Here is an 18824-nt window from a genome sequence, read left to right on the forward strand (position 1 = left end):
AACCTAAGGGTCACAACCCTTGGCCTGTTTTAGTTATAGCGGTATGTCTTGTTATGTATCATGCCCTACATACACATCTATGGTTGTTGATTGGGGATCTCGGCAGATTCCAAGTGGTGACCCTGGTGAAGCACATCCACAGAGACTATCCCTTGGCAGAGAGAGAGAGAGAGAGAGAGAGAGAGATCCAAAAGCCCAATGCATACGTCATAGCCGTAGCATTGAATATGACATAAACCAACTTGTAGAATTCCAAAGCAATATTTCAGATGTTTAGATTTTTGTAACAGTATTAACCGTACATTTGAAATAAAGTGTACATCAAAAGACTACCACCATTCATATTCCAAATTCTCAAGTCTGCGTCTTTAATGTTTAAGGAGGCAGAGTACATTACTAAAGGAGGGAGGTACTCATACGCAGGAGGACATAATCCCCACCTTTCTAAAAGATGCTCGAACGAAAAGGTCACTGTCATTATTTTAACATAAACATTATGATTTTCAATCAAAAATATGAAAAGATTTCAAACAATATCAAAACTTTGAGAACAATCTCTGAATGGTTGACGAAATACACCTTTTATGAAATAGCTTTTCATGAAATAAAAAACAAAACAAATTTAGATGCATTTATATCTGAATGTAATGATATCACTAAACGCCACACACAGTAAAACATAAGCAAGAATTTTAATAAACAAAGTCAGTACTAATTATACTGTGATAATAGCTATAAACAAAAGAAGCTCTAACTATACTATTGCTTCGATCTATACTGTTAAGATGATTTCCACTTTACTTTCAGTGTTTCATAAATATCCCTTTTCCATCAAATTGTCCTGACTGTATAAGGACTGGTTGTGAGGTACAAACTAATAGTAAATGGGAAAAAGTAAACCCATATAACAACCTATGCATATTTTAGTTTATTATTTTTATTTAATTATTTTTGTTACTTCCTCCAGCTTTATAATGGGACATAGAGAAAGCTTTTCAGGTTTCTGTTCTTTGTATCAAGCTGTCTGTATGTGATTTTGGGGTATTTGTTATAGCCAAGTTCTCATATTACTAGGTATTCAATATACCCAAGAAAATGTGATTACTTCCGTTCAGATAATACTGTTAAAGATACTGAAATTTAATCTGCATTATGGTACTGGGCAGTAACACAGTTTTAAATACAAAACATTACTTTCGCCTTCACAAGAACACTAATATAAATGTATTTTATAAACATAAAACCAAACACTTTCTTCGAAATACTGCATGTAAGTAGTAATGCTCTAATCACGGATAAACACACACACACAAAGTGTAGACATATATCTAAATGGCAAAAGACGTGCAATAAACACTACAAAAACGAGGTTAAGAACAGAAAGTCTTCGCTGGAGGGTTGTTCAATTTATTGAGTACTATACATACCTGACCCATGTTTTAGGCAATGTAGGCTTGTCTTGCTCATATTCTGTCTGTAAAAATATATAGCACGTAAATGACGACCCTTGCAGTGGACTTAAGAACACGCTACTATGATCATAGATAAATGACATCTACAATACATTATCTGACTATCTCGACGACTTTCGTAAACATGCATTTAAAAGACATGCATTTTTAAGAACACTCATCCATGATAAACCTCGCAGAATACTTTTGCTCTGGTGATAAAGGAATTGAAACTGTAGTAATTTAGGTTAATACAATTTTAATATATCTTAGTTTCCACTAATGTTAATCAATACAAAAAGCAAATATTTTTGTTTATTACATGTACCTTTGCAAGGGCATTATCTATCTATCTATCTATCTATCTATCTGTCTGTCTGTCTGTCTCTCTCTATATATATATATATGTGTGTGTGTGTATGTGTGTCTATCTGTATGTCAATCTATCTATCTATTTATCGAGGAGGCAAATTGACTATATATGTCATCAGGTGAACGTCCTGTTGCCCTATTATTATTTGCTACGTACGTAATATAAGAACAATATAGAGTGAAAATACTGTGTTTGTGTGTGTGTGTGTGTGTGTGTGTATGTGTAATGCCAAAATTTAAAGCCCGGTATCCATTATATGCAGGAACAGCCCGTCAATTGAAACTCTCTGTTTTGCAAAACAAGGTACTGCTTTTTAGGGATTATCGACCCCCTTCAAAATTGTTTTCATGAAATATAACAACAAGAATTCGACCCTGAAAGATATCAGAATCTAGTCTGAGTGAAACAAAACAATGAAGTGCACAAGTTATAAATTGATTGAAAAATGTTACGTTTTATACACCGTACCTTAATATGTACATATTTATGCATCATACATTAAGTTTCATACACCGTATCTTAATATGTACATATTTATGCATCATACATTAAGTTTTATACACCGTATCTTAATATGTACAGATTTATGCATCATGCATTAAGTTTTATACACCGTATCTTAATATGTATAGATTTATGCATCATGCATTAAGTTTTATACATCGTATCTTAAAATGTACAGATTTTTACGTTATAACATAAGTTTTATACATCGTATCTTAATATGTACAGATTTATACATTATACATTAAGTGTTATACACCGAATATTAATACGCATATATATAAATATTGTACACTTATCCACTGGGTCTTAATATGTACGCATCCATAGATTATACGTTAATATATGCAGATTTATAAGATGTGTAGTTACCGTAGCTTTATACATTGCACGTTAATATGTACAGATTTATACTTCGTAATTTAATACTTACGGATTTATACATCATACGATATTGTGCGCAAATGTATACATTATACTTTAGTATATACATATTTATAAATTGTACGTTTATTTTACAGACGTATACATCATCCCGTACTATTTGCAAAGGTGAATACTTTACTTAATTGTGTACGGCGCTTAAGTGAGATCACAAATTTTATACCAAATCTGAAACGTGTCTAAAACCAAATATATACTCGTTTCATGAAACGTTAAATCTGAATGATATTCAGGTCTGCTATTTTGTATGTGTAGGATGCCCAAGACCCGAACCTTACTTTTATAAAATGTATATTCAAGAACCAGAAGAACAAACTAAATTATTAGCTATGAGTGATATGGAACAGTGAGCACAGTCCAGGAGCTGAAAGGAGACAATTATCTCCTCCGAATAGCTCCTGTGGGAAATTCTTAAGCCAATACGAGATTCTCAGACAAGATAAACTAATCTTCGTATGACTATTTGGCAAGCAGAATTTTAGAATATTGATTTTGCTCGACAAAGCATGCATTTGTAATGGTACAGTATAAAGTGAAATATATAATTTCACTAAATATATAATCTCTTGGTCTTTCAAATGAGGCTTCGCTTTACCTATTTCTACAGCGTTCTTTTGCATACCAGGGCCCAGCAAGGTGGAATGAATTGCCCAATGAACTTAGACACAAATACACCGTGATCATATTCAAGAGTGCTCTCAAAACTCACTTATTTCGACTGCAAGAACAAACTTAAAGACCTAATAATAAATCCTACCTGAAATATTATCTGCATGTTTTTTTAAAAAATGTTTTCTAATTTCATGGTGTTTGTTTTTGTAATCATATCATTATATGTTTTCTATCGTATAGGTGTTGTCTAATGTTGTAAAGCGCTTAGAGCTTCTAAAGATTAGGCGCAATACAAAGTTCTCATTATTATTATTATCAGTATTATTATTACTATTATTACTATTATTATTATTATTTTTATTATTATTATATGTGCATATGACTTTATTGCACTTTTATTATTAGGATGGTTTTACATTTAAAACTGTATGATTTTCCTACATTTAGGAATACACCATAATTATCTAATTTAAACTTGAGCATACATAAGTTATCATATTGACGTATGTATACGAATCATATGTGATTATATTAAAACATTATCATGTATATTTCTTATGCTAATGCCTGGCGCGACCGAGATTTTTGATTTTCTAGTCAGTCTCAATTTTGCCAACCACATGTGTACATTCTACAATCACCGCGATATGTCAAAGATTCAGATTCGCTCATATTACGTGACCTTGTATACTGCTTCTTTAACGAGCTCTTAAATTGCTACAAACTTCATTGCGCTTTGTATGTACTGTTTCATGCATCTGTTTGAATATATGTATCTGCTTTTGGACATAAACCGAGAAATATAGGATGCAATAAAAACCATATAGTGTACAATCAAGACAAATATAGGATACGATCAAGACAATATAGGATACAGCCAAGACAAATATAGGATACAACTGTTTACCTGAAAAATAGGTAAGACTTGACGTATAAATATATTCTTCCGACTAAGAAACTTTAATTGTAATGATGGATCACATCTTTAATTCGATCAATTTCCTTGCCACAATGCAATCTGAAAATATTACATATAGCAGTTATAATGACTTTCCTGAGACCAGCCTATTCTTATCATGCTATTTACCAAATTGAATATGTAATCACTTGTGGATGGTTGACGTTACTTCAACATACAGATATAGTCATTTTTCTCCGTAAGTCACATTCAGGTTTTACTTAACTAAAATTGAAAACACAATTCATTTTTTGTCACCACTTTCTACAGTTGAGGCATGTTAATCATGATCTAACTGACATGATCCCAACAACCAAATATTTTATTTCTCTATGTCATGCCTTGGCACACCAACGTGCCCTTTGCCCAACATTAAGAGATGCAGATTGGTCCAAACTGCAGTCCCCAATCGGATATCGAAATACTGAACTCTCAAAATAATGCAATTAAAATGGTAAACACTATATATATAGAGAGAGATACAAACGAACTATGAACAAGTACGTTCAGAACCTGAACACATATATCTAGTTTAATTGACCTCCAACATGGCGTCCAGATAGCTCGAAACTGTCATTTTTAACAATAATCACTAGCAAAGATAGACTTGGGTGTTTCAAATAATAACTCTGAACTGTAGTAAAGGTACTATAAAGTTTATTTAAATTTGCATTAGCTAATAAATCGATGACTCCTTCCTTTGAGACACGATCGTAGAAGAAAGCAATTCCATTACTATATTTCCTTTTCACCGAGTGCGCTGTTATTTCGGTGGTATTGTAAGGAAATGTTATTGAGTTCATGGTCTTGATTTCCTCCTTTGATCAGTTCAGGTGATTGGGATGTGTAATGCTAACTGCTGCATGTAATCACATATATTTGTATTCCTCAAAAATAATTGTGGCTTGTTGGCATGCATGCATAAATTGGATTGGTTTCTTTCGAACTCTGACAGCGTACGATATAAAAATAAAGTTTCAAGCCTGTTGCATGCATTGGTTTGTTACATATAAAACGATTGAGACTAAAACTGTATAAAAATCTAAGGTAACATTGTTAATCATTACCGTTTGATGTTTCGAACAATTTCGTGTTTTGTGTCTAAGGTTTTTATAAAACAATGGTACCGGTTTTCACTGTTCCAATTTCTTCCAATGTTTTGAACAATTCCATGTCGTGTGTATCAATTTCTAAAACGCTACTCTTACTAATTATTGTATTTTTAAATTTCGTCATAGTTTAGGTGTAATTAAAATAACAAAACCCAAGGCTACTTTGCATACATGTATTTCTTCTTGACAAATAATGGACCTAACAATTATGTATTTATTCTTCACAGAGAAAAGGGACAAACAGAGGGAAACCTTATTCTTAATATATCACAACAACTCCGACAGATTACAATAAGTAACGTAATATCACCAGCAGCAACAATGGAAAGTACAACAACACTGATGTACGATGATGTTGATAGTATTCATTTCTGGAACAGCTCAACAGAAAACATTACATATGATACTGATTTGGAAGAATTTGAAGAAGTTTTAAAATTTATAAATTTAACAAGAATCCTCATCCCATTATTATTTGGACTGATCACTATATTTGGATTGGTTGGCAACATCCTGACAATAATTGTTATTCTGCTCCACAAGGCAATTAGAGGAATTACAAAGTACCTTATATTGAACCTAGCAATAGTGGATCTACTCTACGTTGTGTTTTGTGTTTCCTTCAAAGCCATATACCCTGTTTTACACTTCTGGCCGTTTGGGGACATTTGGTGCCGGATTCACACGTATCTAGAGTATGTCTGCTACTTTGCAAGGATGTATATCCTTGTTCTCGTTTCAGTGGACAGATACATTGCTTTGGTACATCCAATCAGGGCAATTATACTGCGTACAAAACGAAACTGCTACATTGCACTTGTTGTCTTATGGCTTCTCGTAATATTAGGAAATATTCCATTTCTATTTATGGCCGAAGAAGTAAATATAAACCCAGAAAGTATTGATGAACAAGGAAAGGTTTGTGCTATACATTTCGAAGATGCTTCTCGCTTTTCCATATGCTTATTTATGTTTTCGTATCTCTTGCCACTAATTGTGTTGTTTGTTCTATATGGGCATATGTTGAAAGTTTTTCTAACTGGAAAGTCTCGTGGACCGTACAATCAGGGAGACCATGGTCAATTTCAATCTAAGAAACGTGTCACAAAGATGGTGATTTTGCTGGCGACAGTCTTTGCGGTATGTTGGCTGCCACTTCAGATTATTATGCTCTATACTCATGTCTCAAAGAAGGAACATATATCTGTGACAATTGCATTCATAGTATATGCAGCTAAATGCATGGCCTACATGAATTGCTGTATTAATCCAATATTGTACACATTCTACACACGTACATTTTGGAACGACATTAAAAACATGGTCTGCTGTAGAAAGACAATAGAACTTCAACGTGCCGGTTATAGCTCGGTGAATACCACATCTTTTGTGAAATAAATACGTTCTTAGCTTAAACGTACACGTTGCTAAACGTACGTTTGGGCATAAAAAAATATATGAAACTAACATTTGCAACAGAATACCGTTATTGCTTCATAAAAAAAGACTAGTATTTGCAAACGTACTTTATCTAGGGACAGAAATGTGCGGACCCCAAACATGTCCACGCTGGAATACTCCATAGTAGACTAAATGTGTCAGCGTAGATACTTGACATCAGAGAGGACATCAGTTAATAACCAGGCCTACTTTGCACGGTGTTTCAATAGGTTTACAAAATCCTAAAGTTGAACTAAGGCTTTAAAGGACAGGAATCATTCTTGTGCCATTTGCATTTGATTTTGTACCAGAGATCCGTTACTTTTGGGAGAAGGACTTCAATGACAATAATGCGAAACCATGTGCAGAATGCACGTTCTTACTCCATGCCCTTGATTATTTTGTTACAAACGCTTGGACAAATAACTTGCATATCTGGATCTTGAGTATCGTCGGATTTTGTTTGACAGTATTATACTCTTTTTATTTATTTTTTTGCCATTTGTTTTCATTACTTTACCTTCTACTTGCATATCTTACTTATCAGTGTAATATGTCAATATTTTGAGTTTCCATCAACTTTTAGTCACTTATGTAATGTGCGTCGCCTAACAAAGGTCTTACACATTCATCGGTTTTATGTGGAGTACTACGGGTTTGACTAATTAACGGAAACTGAAGGGCTAAAAACAACTCCAAACCGGACGCTGACTATTGAAATGACGAGACGGCGAGTTAACTGATGCAGCATGGAACCCAGATGGGTCTCTAAATAATATATATATATATATATATATATATATATATATATATATATATATATATATATATATATATATATATATATGCGATATTTGGGTAAGGCTTAATATTATGGGAAATTGTGTTCCCATTTTTCATTCCCTGTTGAACTCCTGACTAATTGTTTAAGCAAAATACTAAGTTTCATTGGTCTGCAAAATGTGATTACGATTTTTATAAATGCATCTGATGCGATGTTTGAGTATGGCTGTAATGCTATCGTAAATTTTGTTTAAACATTTCTTTAATTCCTGAGTCCCTGACCAATTTGTTGAGTAGAAGGCTGTATATACATTCAAATTCATACTCAAGAGTGCATCAGTTTTTTCAGCCCCTAATTGGAGTCAATTATTACAAATGTCTCTTGATGCAAGTGTTGATGGGGTTTGTGAAGTATTGATTAAAAAAGATTAAAAAAGTGCAGATCATCTAGTGTGTTATTTTCTAAACAATTAAAGAAGAGGCAGAGAAATTATTCCACAGCCGACAAGAAATGTTTGGCTTTGATAAAAATTTTGCCATCCTTTGAAGAGTATATTAATTAACCTCCTACTCCAGTTCTTGAAATCAGTGATCATAACACCCTTACTTGCATCAGAATGAGAAAACAAACAAAAATCAGATTTTGGTGGAGTTTGATATTGCAGGATTGCAATATTTTAGGCACTTTAAAGGAAAGATATTCAAACTGCAGATGCACTTTCACATGTATATAAGTATTATATTATTTTGATGTATATTTTGTGTCATTCATAAAGAGTAATCTTTTAAAATTTCAATTAAATGTACATCTGACTAATGGATAAAAGAAAGCTTTATTGTATAATTTTTTTTTCGCGTTACGAGAGAAGGTGATTTATATATTAAATTTGTATTGTTCGTTTGCTTTACGAGAGAAGATGATTTGTATATTAAATTTGCATTGTTCATTCGCTTTACGAGAGAAGGTGATTTGTGTATTAAATTTGTATTGTTCGTTTGCTTTACGAGAGAACATGATTTGTATATTAAATCTGCATTGTTCATTCGCTTTACAATAGAAGGTGATTTGTGTATTAAATTTGTATTGTTCGTTTGCTTTACGACTGAAGGTGATGTGTATATTAAATTTGTATTGTTCGTTAGCTTTACGAGAGAAGTCGATTTGTGTATTAAATTTGTATTGTTCGTTTGCTTTACAAGTGAAGGTGATTTGTATATTAAATTTGTATTGTTCGTTTGCTTTACGAGAGAAGGTGATTTGTATATTAAATTTGTATTGTTCGTTTGCTTTTCGTACTAATAAGTCTATGTATATCTTTATTTTGTAAAAAAAAATCAAAAATCAAATGCTTGGTCTGCCTGACCAGTGGAATTTATATTGTAAACAGTATAACGCATAATCAGTATTCTCTGTGAAAAGATTTATTATTGATGTTTACTTCAGACTGAATTAAAGCTGTATTCCATGCTGTGACCCTAGAAAGTAAGTTTTCAGAGTAATTCCAGAAATATTAATTGCGACCTATGTGAAGTGGAGGGGTATACTAACTAGGTGAAGTGGAGGGGAATACAAACTAGGTCAAATGGAGGGGTATACAAACTAGGTGAAGTGGAGGGGTATACAAACTAGGTGAAGTGGAGGGGTATACTAACTAGGTGAAATGGAGGGGTATACTAACTAGGTCTTATTGTTGTGTTCACTGTTTAGTTTGGTATGATTTTTTATTCAAATTATGATGTACTGGAACCACAAAGTGCTCTCACATATTCTTATTTATTAAATTATAGTGAATTCAGTCATGAACATTTTGAATTATATTATTATAATACGCCAAACGACTGTAAGCACATCACCATATTTCTGAAATTGGCACATTAACACATTCTATACTGGAATGTATTTTGAACACCACTGGAGTTCAGTTTGAACTTCATACATTTATACTATTGAGTTACTATATTAATGATGATGGAACATTTTGTCAAACAGATTATATACTTAGATTATACTTAGATTATGTAATTTGAAAATGTTGGATAAATTATTTAAAATATTTTTCTGATTGCTATCTGATGAATTCATCGAATAATATCTTCTAAATTGTTTATATATTGTATGTGGATTTAAAAAAGAATGACCATTGGTCAAAGCAATGAGTGACTTGTTGACTTCAGTGCAAGCAGAACTGATCTAGTTTTGTTCTATCGTTCTTTATAATCCTTTTATATTTAAATAAAATTGACATAAATCATTGAATTTCGCTAGTTATCCGAATCATGGATGTTATGTACTATTTGATTCGTAGTTGAGTGCAGGTCAAAGTCGGATAAGAAGTCATGGTGCCAAGTAGTTCCTATGTAAATCTACAGGCTTTGATTCTGTATCTCCAAGTAAAATAATTGTGATAAGGATTGATCTTTTGTGCAATTGAATGACCGAGGAGACATTTTTCCATTAGCACGATACGCATTTTATTGTTTTCATTATGGTAAATATGGTGTAAAGGCACGTGTGAAATGAAGCTCAAAATAGCTGTTAGGCTGAACCAAGATAGGATAGAAGAATAGTTCACCGTATTTGGTGTTTAGATTGTGATATGTAATTTCACGGTGTGAAGTATTGCCCTCACGTTACGGAATGTTAACAAGTAGAAGCAATGCAAATGTGAAGTCAATCATTGATTAGAGTGAAAGAATTTATAGTCTTGGCGCGGTATTAGGGCTTTCAGTAAACAACGGTTATTGTCGAGAATTTATTGGAAATAAGGGGAAAACAAGTGACTTCTAGCAGAATTGACGCGAGAGTTGGATTCGCTCCGTAAAGAAACTCATTAACATATAACAACTTTTATAAAATGTATATTCAAGAACCTGAAGAACAAACTAAATTATTAGCTATGAGTGATATGGAACAGTGAGCACAGTCCAGGAGTTAAAAGGAGACAATTATCTCCTCATAATAGCACCTGTGGGAAATTCTTAATTCTTTAATATTTTCTAATTTCATGGTGTTTGTGTTTGTAATCATATCATTATATATTTTTTATCTTATAGGGGTTGTCGAATGTTGTAAAGCTCTTAGAGCTTCTAAAGATTAGGCGCTATACAAAGTCCTCATTATTTTTATTTATTATTATCATTAGTTTTATTATTTTATGTGCATATGACTTTATTGCACTTGTATTATTAAGATGATTTTACACTTAAAACTGTATTATTTTCCTACATTTAGGAATATACCATAATTATCCTACATTTAGGAATATAGGAATATACCATAGTTATCTAATTTAAACGTGAGCATACATAAGTTATCATAATGACGTATGTATCCGAATCATATGTGATTATATTAAAACATTATCGTGTATATTTCTTATGCTAATGCCTGGCGCGACCTAGATTTTTAATTTTCTAGTCAGTCTCAATTTCGCCAACTTACACGTGCACATTCTACAATCACCGCGATATGTCAAAGTTTCAGATTCGCTCATATCACGTGACCTTGTACACTGCTTCTTTAACGAGCTCTTAAATTGCTACAAACGTCATTGCTCTTTGTATGTACTGTTTCATGCATCTGTTTGAATATATGTATCTGCTTTTTGACAGAAACCGAGAAATATAGGATGCAATAAAAACCATATATGGTACAATCAAGACAAATATAGGATACGCCAAATACAATATAGGATACAGCCAAGACAAATATAGAATACAACTGTGTAACTGAAAAATAGGTAAGACTTGACGTATAAATATATGCTTCCGACTGGGAAACTTTAATTATAATGATGGACCACATCTTTAATTCGATCATTTTCCTTGTCTCAATGCAATCTGAAAATATTACATATAGAATTTATGATGACTTTCCTGAGACCAGCCTATTCTTGTCATGCTAATTGCCAAATTGAATATGTAATCAATTATGGATGGTTGACGTTACTTCAACACACAGATATAGTCATTTTTCTCCGCAGGTCACGTTTAGGTTTTCCTTAACTAAAATTGAAAACACAATTCATTTCTTGTCACCACTTTCTACAGTTTAACCATGTTAATTATGATCTAACTGATAACATCCCAACAACCAAATATTTTATCTCTCTATGTCATGCCATTGGTACACCAACTTGCCCTTTGCCCAACATTAAGAGATGCAGATTGATCCAAACTGCAGTCTCCAATCGGATATCGAAAACCTCAACTCTCAACATAATGCAATTAAAATGGTAAACACGATATATATATATATATATATATATATATATATATATATATATATATATATATATATATATATATATGAGGGATACAAATGAACTTTGAACAAGTACGTTCAGAACCTGAACACACATATATAGTTTAATTGACCTCCAACATAGCGTCCAGATAGCCCGAAACTGTCATTTTTAACAATAATCACTAGCAAAGATAGACTTGGGTGTTTCAAATAATAACTCTGAACTGTAGTAAAGGTGCTATGAAGGTTATTCAAATTTGCATTGGCTAATAAAAGGATGACTCCTTCCTTTGAGACATGATCGTTGAAGAAAGCAATTCCATTACTATATTTCCTTTTTACCGAGTGCGCTGTTATTTCGGCGGTATTGTAAGGAAATTTTATTCAGTTCATGGTCTTGATTTCCTCCTTTGATCAGTTCAGGTGATTTTGGATGTGTAATGTTAACTGCTGCAGGTAATCACATATATTTGTATTCCTGAAAATAATTGTGGTTTGTTGACCGGTTGATGGTGAGTAGGGACACGCATTATCTCGAATTGTTATATTTATATTAATCAAAATTGAAAGATTGTAAAAACGAAAAAGAAATCATAATGTATACACAATCCTGATATACTGTATTATATGCACGGTGTTGCGTGCAAGTACTTAGTGAAACCTTCCTAATCTAAACGTAGGAAATACATTGCACTATTTACGGGAAATCAATATATCTTAGATGTTCTCCTTAGCAAGCTGAACGATGCACGCATAAATTGGTTACTTTCGAACTCTGACAGCTTACGATATAAAAATAAAGTTTCAAGCCTGTTGTATGCATTGGTTTGTTACAAATAAAACGATTGAGACTAAAACGGCCTAAAAATCTAAGGTAACATTGTTAATCATTACCGTTTGATGTTTCGAACAATTTCGTGTTTTGTGTCTAAGGTTTTTATAAAACAGTGGTACCGGTTTTCACTGTTCCAATTTCTTCCAATGTTTTGACCACTTCCATGTCGTGTGTATCAAGTTCTAAAACGCTACTCTTACTAATATTGTATTTTCAAATTCCGTCATATTTTAGGTGTAATTAAAATAAGAAAACCCATGGCTACTTTGCATACATGTATTTCTTCTTGACAAATAATGAACCTACTAATTATGTATTTATTCTTCGCAGAGAAAAGGGACAAACAGAGGGAAACCTTATTCTTAATATATCACAACAACTCCGACAGATTACAATAAGTAACGTAATATCACCAGCAGCAACAATGGAAAGTACAACAACACTGATGTACGATGATGTTGATAGTATTCATTTCTGGAACAGCTCAACAGATGACATTACATAAGATATCGATTTGGAAGAATTTGAAGAGGCTTTAAAATTTTTATAAATTTAACAAGAATCCTCATCCCAGTATTATTTGGACTGATCACTATATTTGAATTGGTTGGCAACATCCTGACAATAATTGTTATTCTGCGCCTCAGGGCAATTAGAGGAATTACAAAGTACCTCATATTAAACCTGGCTATAGCTGATCTACTCTACGTTGTTTTTTTGTGTTTCGTTCCAAGCCGTATACCCTGTTTTACACTTCTGGCCGTTTGGGGACATTTGGTGCCGGATTCACACGTATGTAGAATATGTCTGCTACATTGCAAGGATGTATATACTTGTTCTCGTTTCAGTGGACAGATACATTGCTTTGATACATCCAATCAGGGCCATTATGCTGCGTTCAAAACGAAACTGCTGCATTGCACTTGTTGTCTTATGGATCCTCGTAATATTAGGAAATATTCCCTTGCTATTTATGGATAAAGAAGTAAATATAAACCCAGAAAGTATTGATGAACAAGGAAAGGTTTGTGCTATCCATTTCGAAGATGCTTCTCGCTTTTCCATATGCTTATTTATGTTTTCCTATCTCTTGCCACTGATTGTGTTGTTTGTTCTATATGGACATATGTTGAAAGTTTTTCTAACTGGAAAGTCTCGTGGACCGTACAATCAGGGAGACCATGGTCAATTTCAATCTAGGAAACGTGTCATAAAGATGGTGATTTTGCTGGCGACAGTCTTTGAGGTATGTTGGCTGCCACTTCAGATTATTATGCTCTATAGTCATGTCTCAAAGAAGGAACATATTACTGTGACAATTGCATCAATAATATATGCAGCTAAATGCATGGCCTACATGAATTGTTGTATTAATCCAATATTGTACACATACTACACACGTACATTTTGGAACGACATTAAAAACATGGTCTGCTGTAGAAAGACAATAGAGCTTCAACGTGCCGGTTATAGCTCGGTGAATACCACATCTTTTATGATATAAATACGTTCTTAGTATAAACGTACACGTTGCTAAACGTACGGTTGGTCATCATATATACGAAACTAATATTCGCAATAGAATACAGTTATTGCTTCTTAGAAAAAAAGACACTAGGATTTGCAAACATACTTTATGTAGGACAGAAATGTGCGGACCTCAAACATGTCCATACTGGAATACTCCATAGTAGACTAAATGTGTCAGCGTAGATGCTTGGCATCAGAGAGGACATCATTTAATAACAGGACCTACTTTGCTTGGTGTTTCAAATAATTTTACAAAACCTGAAGTCGAACTAAGGCTTTAAAGGACAGGAATCATGCTTGTGCCATTTGCATTTGATTTTATACCAGAGATCCGTTACTTTTGGGAGAAGGACTTAAATGAAAATAATGAGTGGCTATGTGCATAATGCAGGTTCTTACTCCATGCCCTTGATTATTTTGTTACAAACGCTTGAACAAATAGCTTGCATATCTGTATCTTGAGTATCATCGGATTCTGTTTTACACTACTTTACTCTTTTTAAATTTGTTTTTGCCCTTTGTTTTCGTTATTTTACTCTTTACTTGCATATCTTACATGTCAGTGTAATATATAAAAGTTTTGAGTTTCTATAAACTTTTTGTCACTTATGTCATGTGCGTCACCTAAGAAAGGTCTTACACGTACAGATATTTTAAGTGGAGTACCAAGGGTTTGACTAATTAACGGAAACTAAAGGACTAAAACAACTTGAAACCGGATGCTGACTATTGAAGTGACGCGACGGCAAGTCAACTCATGTAGCATGGAACCCAGATGTGTGTGTGTATATATATATATATATATATATATATATATATATATATATATATATATATATATATATGCGATTTTTGGGTATGGCTTAATATTATTATTACCTGTACAAAGATTCTAAGACACTGATCTAATATTTCTTGGAGATTGTTATACCATCTTAGATATTGTTATACCATCTTAGATATTGTTATACCATCTTAGGTCCACTGGAAACGTTGGTGCTTGGTGGATGTATATTTGTTGCAGAGAAATAAATAAAGGTAACCTGAACTAACGTGTATTCTTGTAGACTTGTAGGATATATATATATATATATATATATATATATATATATATATATATATATATATATATATATATATAACGTCATCACGAACGAAAGTGTCAAATGTTTGTCGTTCACGCGTATCTTAGATAGCCGTTGTATCTAAAGAGGTCGCCTCGAACGATCAATGCCATTTCACGCTTTAGACTGGGATCGATTTTCTTGTGTCAACAAATATGGGTAACTGCACTTAGACTGGTTGTTCTTACCGTGTTTCTTCATCCACTCTTTATAATCTCCACGATATATATTTGATAGCGTGCTAAAAATAGCTTTAAACTCCAAGCCAAAAATAAAAAAAATTAAAACAATTAAAAACAAGTGAAAAGGGATTTTTGAATGTATTTATATAACCAAAGTAACATTATTGATTGCCTTTCATGAGAAAGAGAGAAAGAGAAAACAATTATGTGTCTACTTCATTAATCGGTTCGCTGACTGATTGTTTCAACATTGAACAAAATATATTTAAAAAGTTATATACAGAACAAGCTATTTCACATTTAATCGTATGTATTGAACATATTATACTTAAGTGAAGAAAAACAAAACAAAAAATGTGTTTCTCACTCCACCATGGTAATGTAAGACGTATAACAAACGTAGAGCATGACATTAGTAGTATATAAATACAGGTTCTGGACTTTTCATCGTGACTAAAGAGTGGTTGAGTGTCCACATGGGTCTATACTATTGGGTAATGTAGGTTCTGGACCACCCTGGCTCTTTTTGTCCCTTATCTCTTTTTATCCTTCCTGTCTCACTTTCTCATGTCGGTTTATCAGAGGTGTGTTTGTATTATAGCAAAGATGTCACTTCCTTGTTATCCCTGGAGTGTAGATAAATTGGGTTTACGTGAGGTGAGCAAATATCCAGAGTTTGAAGTCAACGAGTCGTCGTCTCTTGAATTATTGAAGCGTTCGAAGGAGTTGGTGTAGTGTAGTCACAGTCACCAGCGTCCACTGCAGAGATACTATGGCAGTATTACATCAAAAGTAAGTTTGAGCGTTTTCATTTGTCGGAATCTCAGCGGAATGAGTTTTATTATTAGGTGAACCGGTTGAATCGAATTCAGCTGATGGGTCGTGCGAACATCAAACAGTCTGAGTATGTGTTCAAGCGTATCGTCGAGACGATGGGTCTTTACGAGCATGCTTTGTAATGCAAGACAGTCTCTGCGAAGAGCTTGATGGAGGAGTATGATAAGATTTTTTTTGGAAGCGCTATATTAGTAATGTCAGCTGTGGGAATCCACCCGTTAAATTGTTCAGGATAGCAATGCCGCTTGACGAGTGATTTTTCCCTTGGGTAGAGATTACTTTTTCAACTCTAAAGACATCCTGGCTTGTTTTTATGTAACTCCTGCTCATAAAAGACCCTTGTCTGGGTTCGCCTGATGAATCTTCGAGTGTGTAGGTTAAGGGAATGGTTTTTGAACGGTATCGAAGACGATGACTTGTACAGGTCAGTGTGGAGGGTATCCTTTCTCGAATGTTGATGTTTGCTGATTCTGCCGTGATCACCTCCATTGAAATTGAATTTAAAAAAATCAAACCTCTGCGACCTGTTGATTTTGATGTTTGGAAGATGCTTCTGCTGTAGTCATTAAAATGCTTCGATGCCAGACATGACTGTATTGATCGACGAACTCTGGCATTAAATCTCAGTATCGGTGGGTATTATCAGTGGTGAATTTCTTCCACATATGCGATTTTTGAGAGTTCTGTAAAACTGTTCGAGGCTTTGAGGGGATTATGGGCGCTGTAGAAGGTGATGCTATTTTATAACTCCAGTCTGAAACGGTTTTGTTATAAAATTCTCTTCCATGACATGAGTTTACTGGGTTTATGTACTCTTATTAGGCCATCCAGTGCTTCCACGATGGATTTTCCTTTTTTGTGTCTGAGAGGAGTGACCCAGGCTGATTTGCTGAAGTCATCAATTGCTGTAATGAGATAACTGATCACATTACGTCTACATCTACAGCGATGACTTTTCTTTGTGGAAAACCCTTGTGTGCGAGGTTATGCAGTTCTTCATGGCTGGCACTTCTGATGAACTGCTTACACCAACTTATTTTCAGTGCCAATGATGCCACACATGAGAGCTCGATCTACATGTTCTCTGATTTTTTAGGCGTGAATTCTTTTAAGTCCCTCAGCATGACTAGATCGCATCCGCTTATCATCGCGATGATCTCGGTAACAGAGATAGTGGTGCATCGCTATGGCATCGACACCTATGTAAGATTCCTGACCTGGCAGGGTTATTCGTGTTCATCCAATTGTTCTAAGGGATTCGATGGCCCTGTGATATTATGTCCTGTCAACGTCCATTAACCCCTAGGTAATAGAGGGTCTCCGATGAGCTCATGGACATCCAAAGCTCTCCCGAGAATTTGTCGATGTCCACATCCTTTACAGTCTCCCACGCAAAGATTTATTTCCACGCAAAAGTCTCCGCAGCTAGTATTGAGCTAACAGTGTCTGCAATGGTGCAATCATTATACAAAGTCATAAAACTAAGCTTTACCGGTGATAATGTGTGCTTCGTTGAACCACGCACAGCACTCATTAACTTGATCATGTGTCGATGAGTTTGGTTGACCACCTCGACGGGACCGATACTCTCCGTTTTGGTTTTACACTTGAGACACTACGAGATAATTATTAGTATATGAGGAGAAGATTTTATTTTCTAAAACTATTAGGGGAACAGTGATAACACCTTTTTAAAAGTTGTAAAACTACTTAGAAAGCAGTGATTACACTGTTTCATCCGGAGATTGGCACTCCTGTCTTTCTAGGATTAAGTCGACACGGAACCATTCTTCAGGTGATATCGTCGACTTTTGATGTGGTAACGAGTTATACACCGCTCCTTTATGCGCTGTGTGGAGATATCGCACGACTTCATCGGTCAGAGGTAAACCAAATGAATTGAAATACTCCATATGGTCCGAATGACGATGGTTGTCGATGGCGACCCAGTGTGTGCTCTGTCCATACTAATAAGTGTGCAGGATATTACGCAGCTCTCGTGGAAGGTGATGTGCTCAGGAAACTGATCTTTAGAAAAGACACCGCGAGAATCCTAAGAGATTTCCCAGATCGAAGTTGCTTACGATCTTTTGTTTTCCTCATCACTTTGCCCCTCCTGGTTCTTAACGGCTGGAATCATTTTCCGATGCTGGGTGATCCGGGCATTAACGTTTCATCGATTCCCACTAACAGAGGTCGATAAATCATCATTGTGTTGACAGTTGAGACACAGACTATTTCATAACGATGCCTTTACTAGCTGGCTTATGTTTAACTAAAAAAGTGGCTTGACGCTGAGTCAGCATGGTGTGATTGAGTCCGAGGAGTGCTGTGGCTTTAAGTCGAATGGAGGCAGGTCTTTTGTATGTGGCTGCCACATAAATACATTTCTT

General features: G+C 34.3%; 1 protein-coding gene across 1 annotated transcript; it reads left to right on the forward strand.

The window, feature by feature from the left end:
- Positions 1–4119: 4119 nt before the first annotated feature.
- LOC149788875 (allatostatin-A receptor-like) lies at positions 4120–9733 on the forward strand. Its single transcript, XM_089975009.1, has 2 exons — positions 4120–4302; positions 5682–9733. The coding sequence occupies exon 2, from the start codon at positions 5776–5778 to the stop codon at positions 6850–6852; it is 1077 nt and encodes a 358-aa protein (XP_089831135.1). The 5' UTR covers positions 4120–4302; positions 5682–5775; the 3' UTR covers positions 6853–9733.
- Positions 9734–18824: the final 9091 nt, after the last annotated feature.

This window comes from Sinohyriopsis cumingii, chromosome 11 (genome assembly GCF_028554795.1).
Source record: "Sinohyriopsis cumingii isolate HCF-2022 chromosome 11, ASM2855479v2, whole genome shotgun sequence".
Classification (NCBI taxonomy): Eukaryota; Metazoa; Mollusca; class Bivalvia; order Unionida; family Unionidae; genus Sinohyriopsis; species Sinohyriopsis cumingii.

What these genes read in the sequence shown, in the direction of transcription:
- LOC149788875 (XM_089975009.1), top strand. Translation starts at nt 5,776, where the DNA reads ATGGAAAGTACAACAACACTGATGTACGATGATGTTGATAGTATTCAT.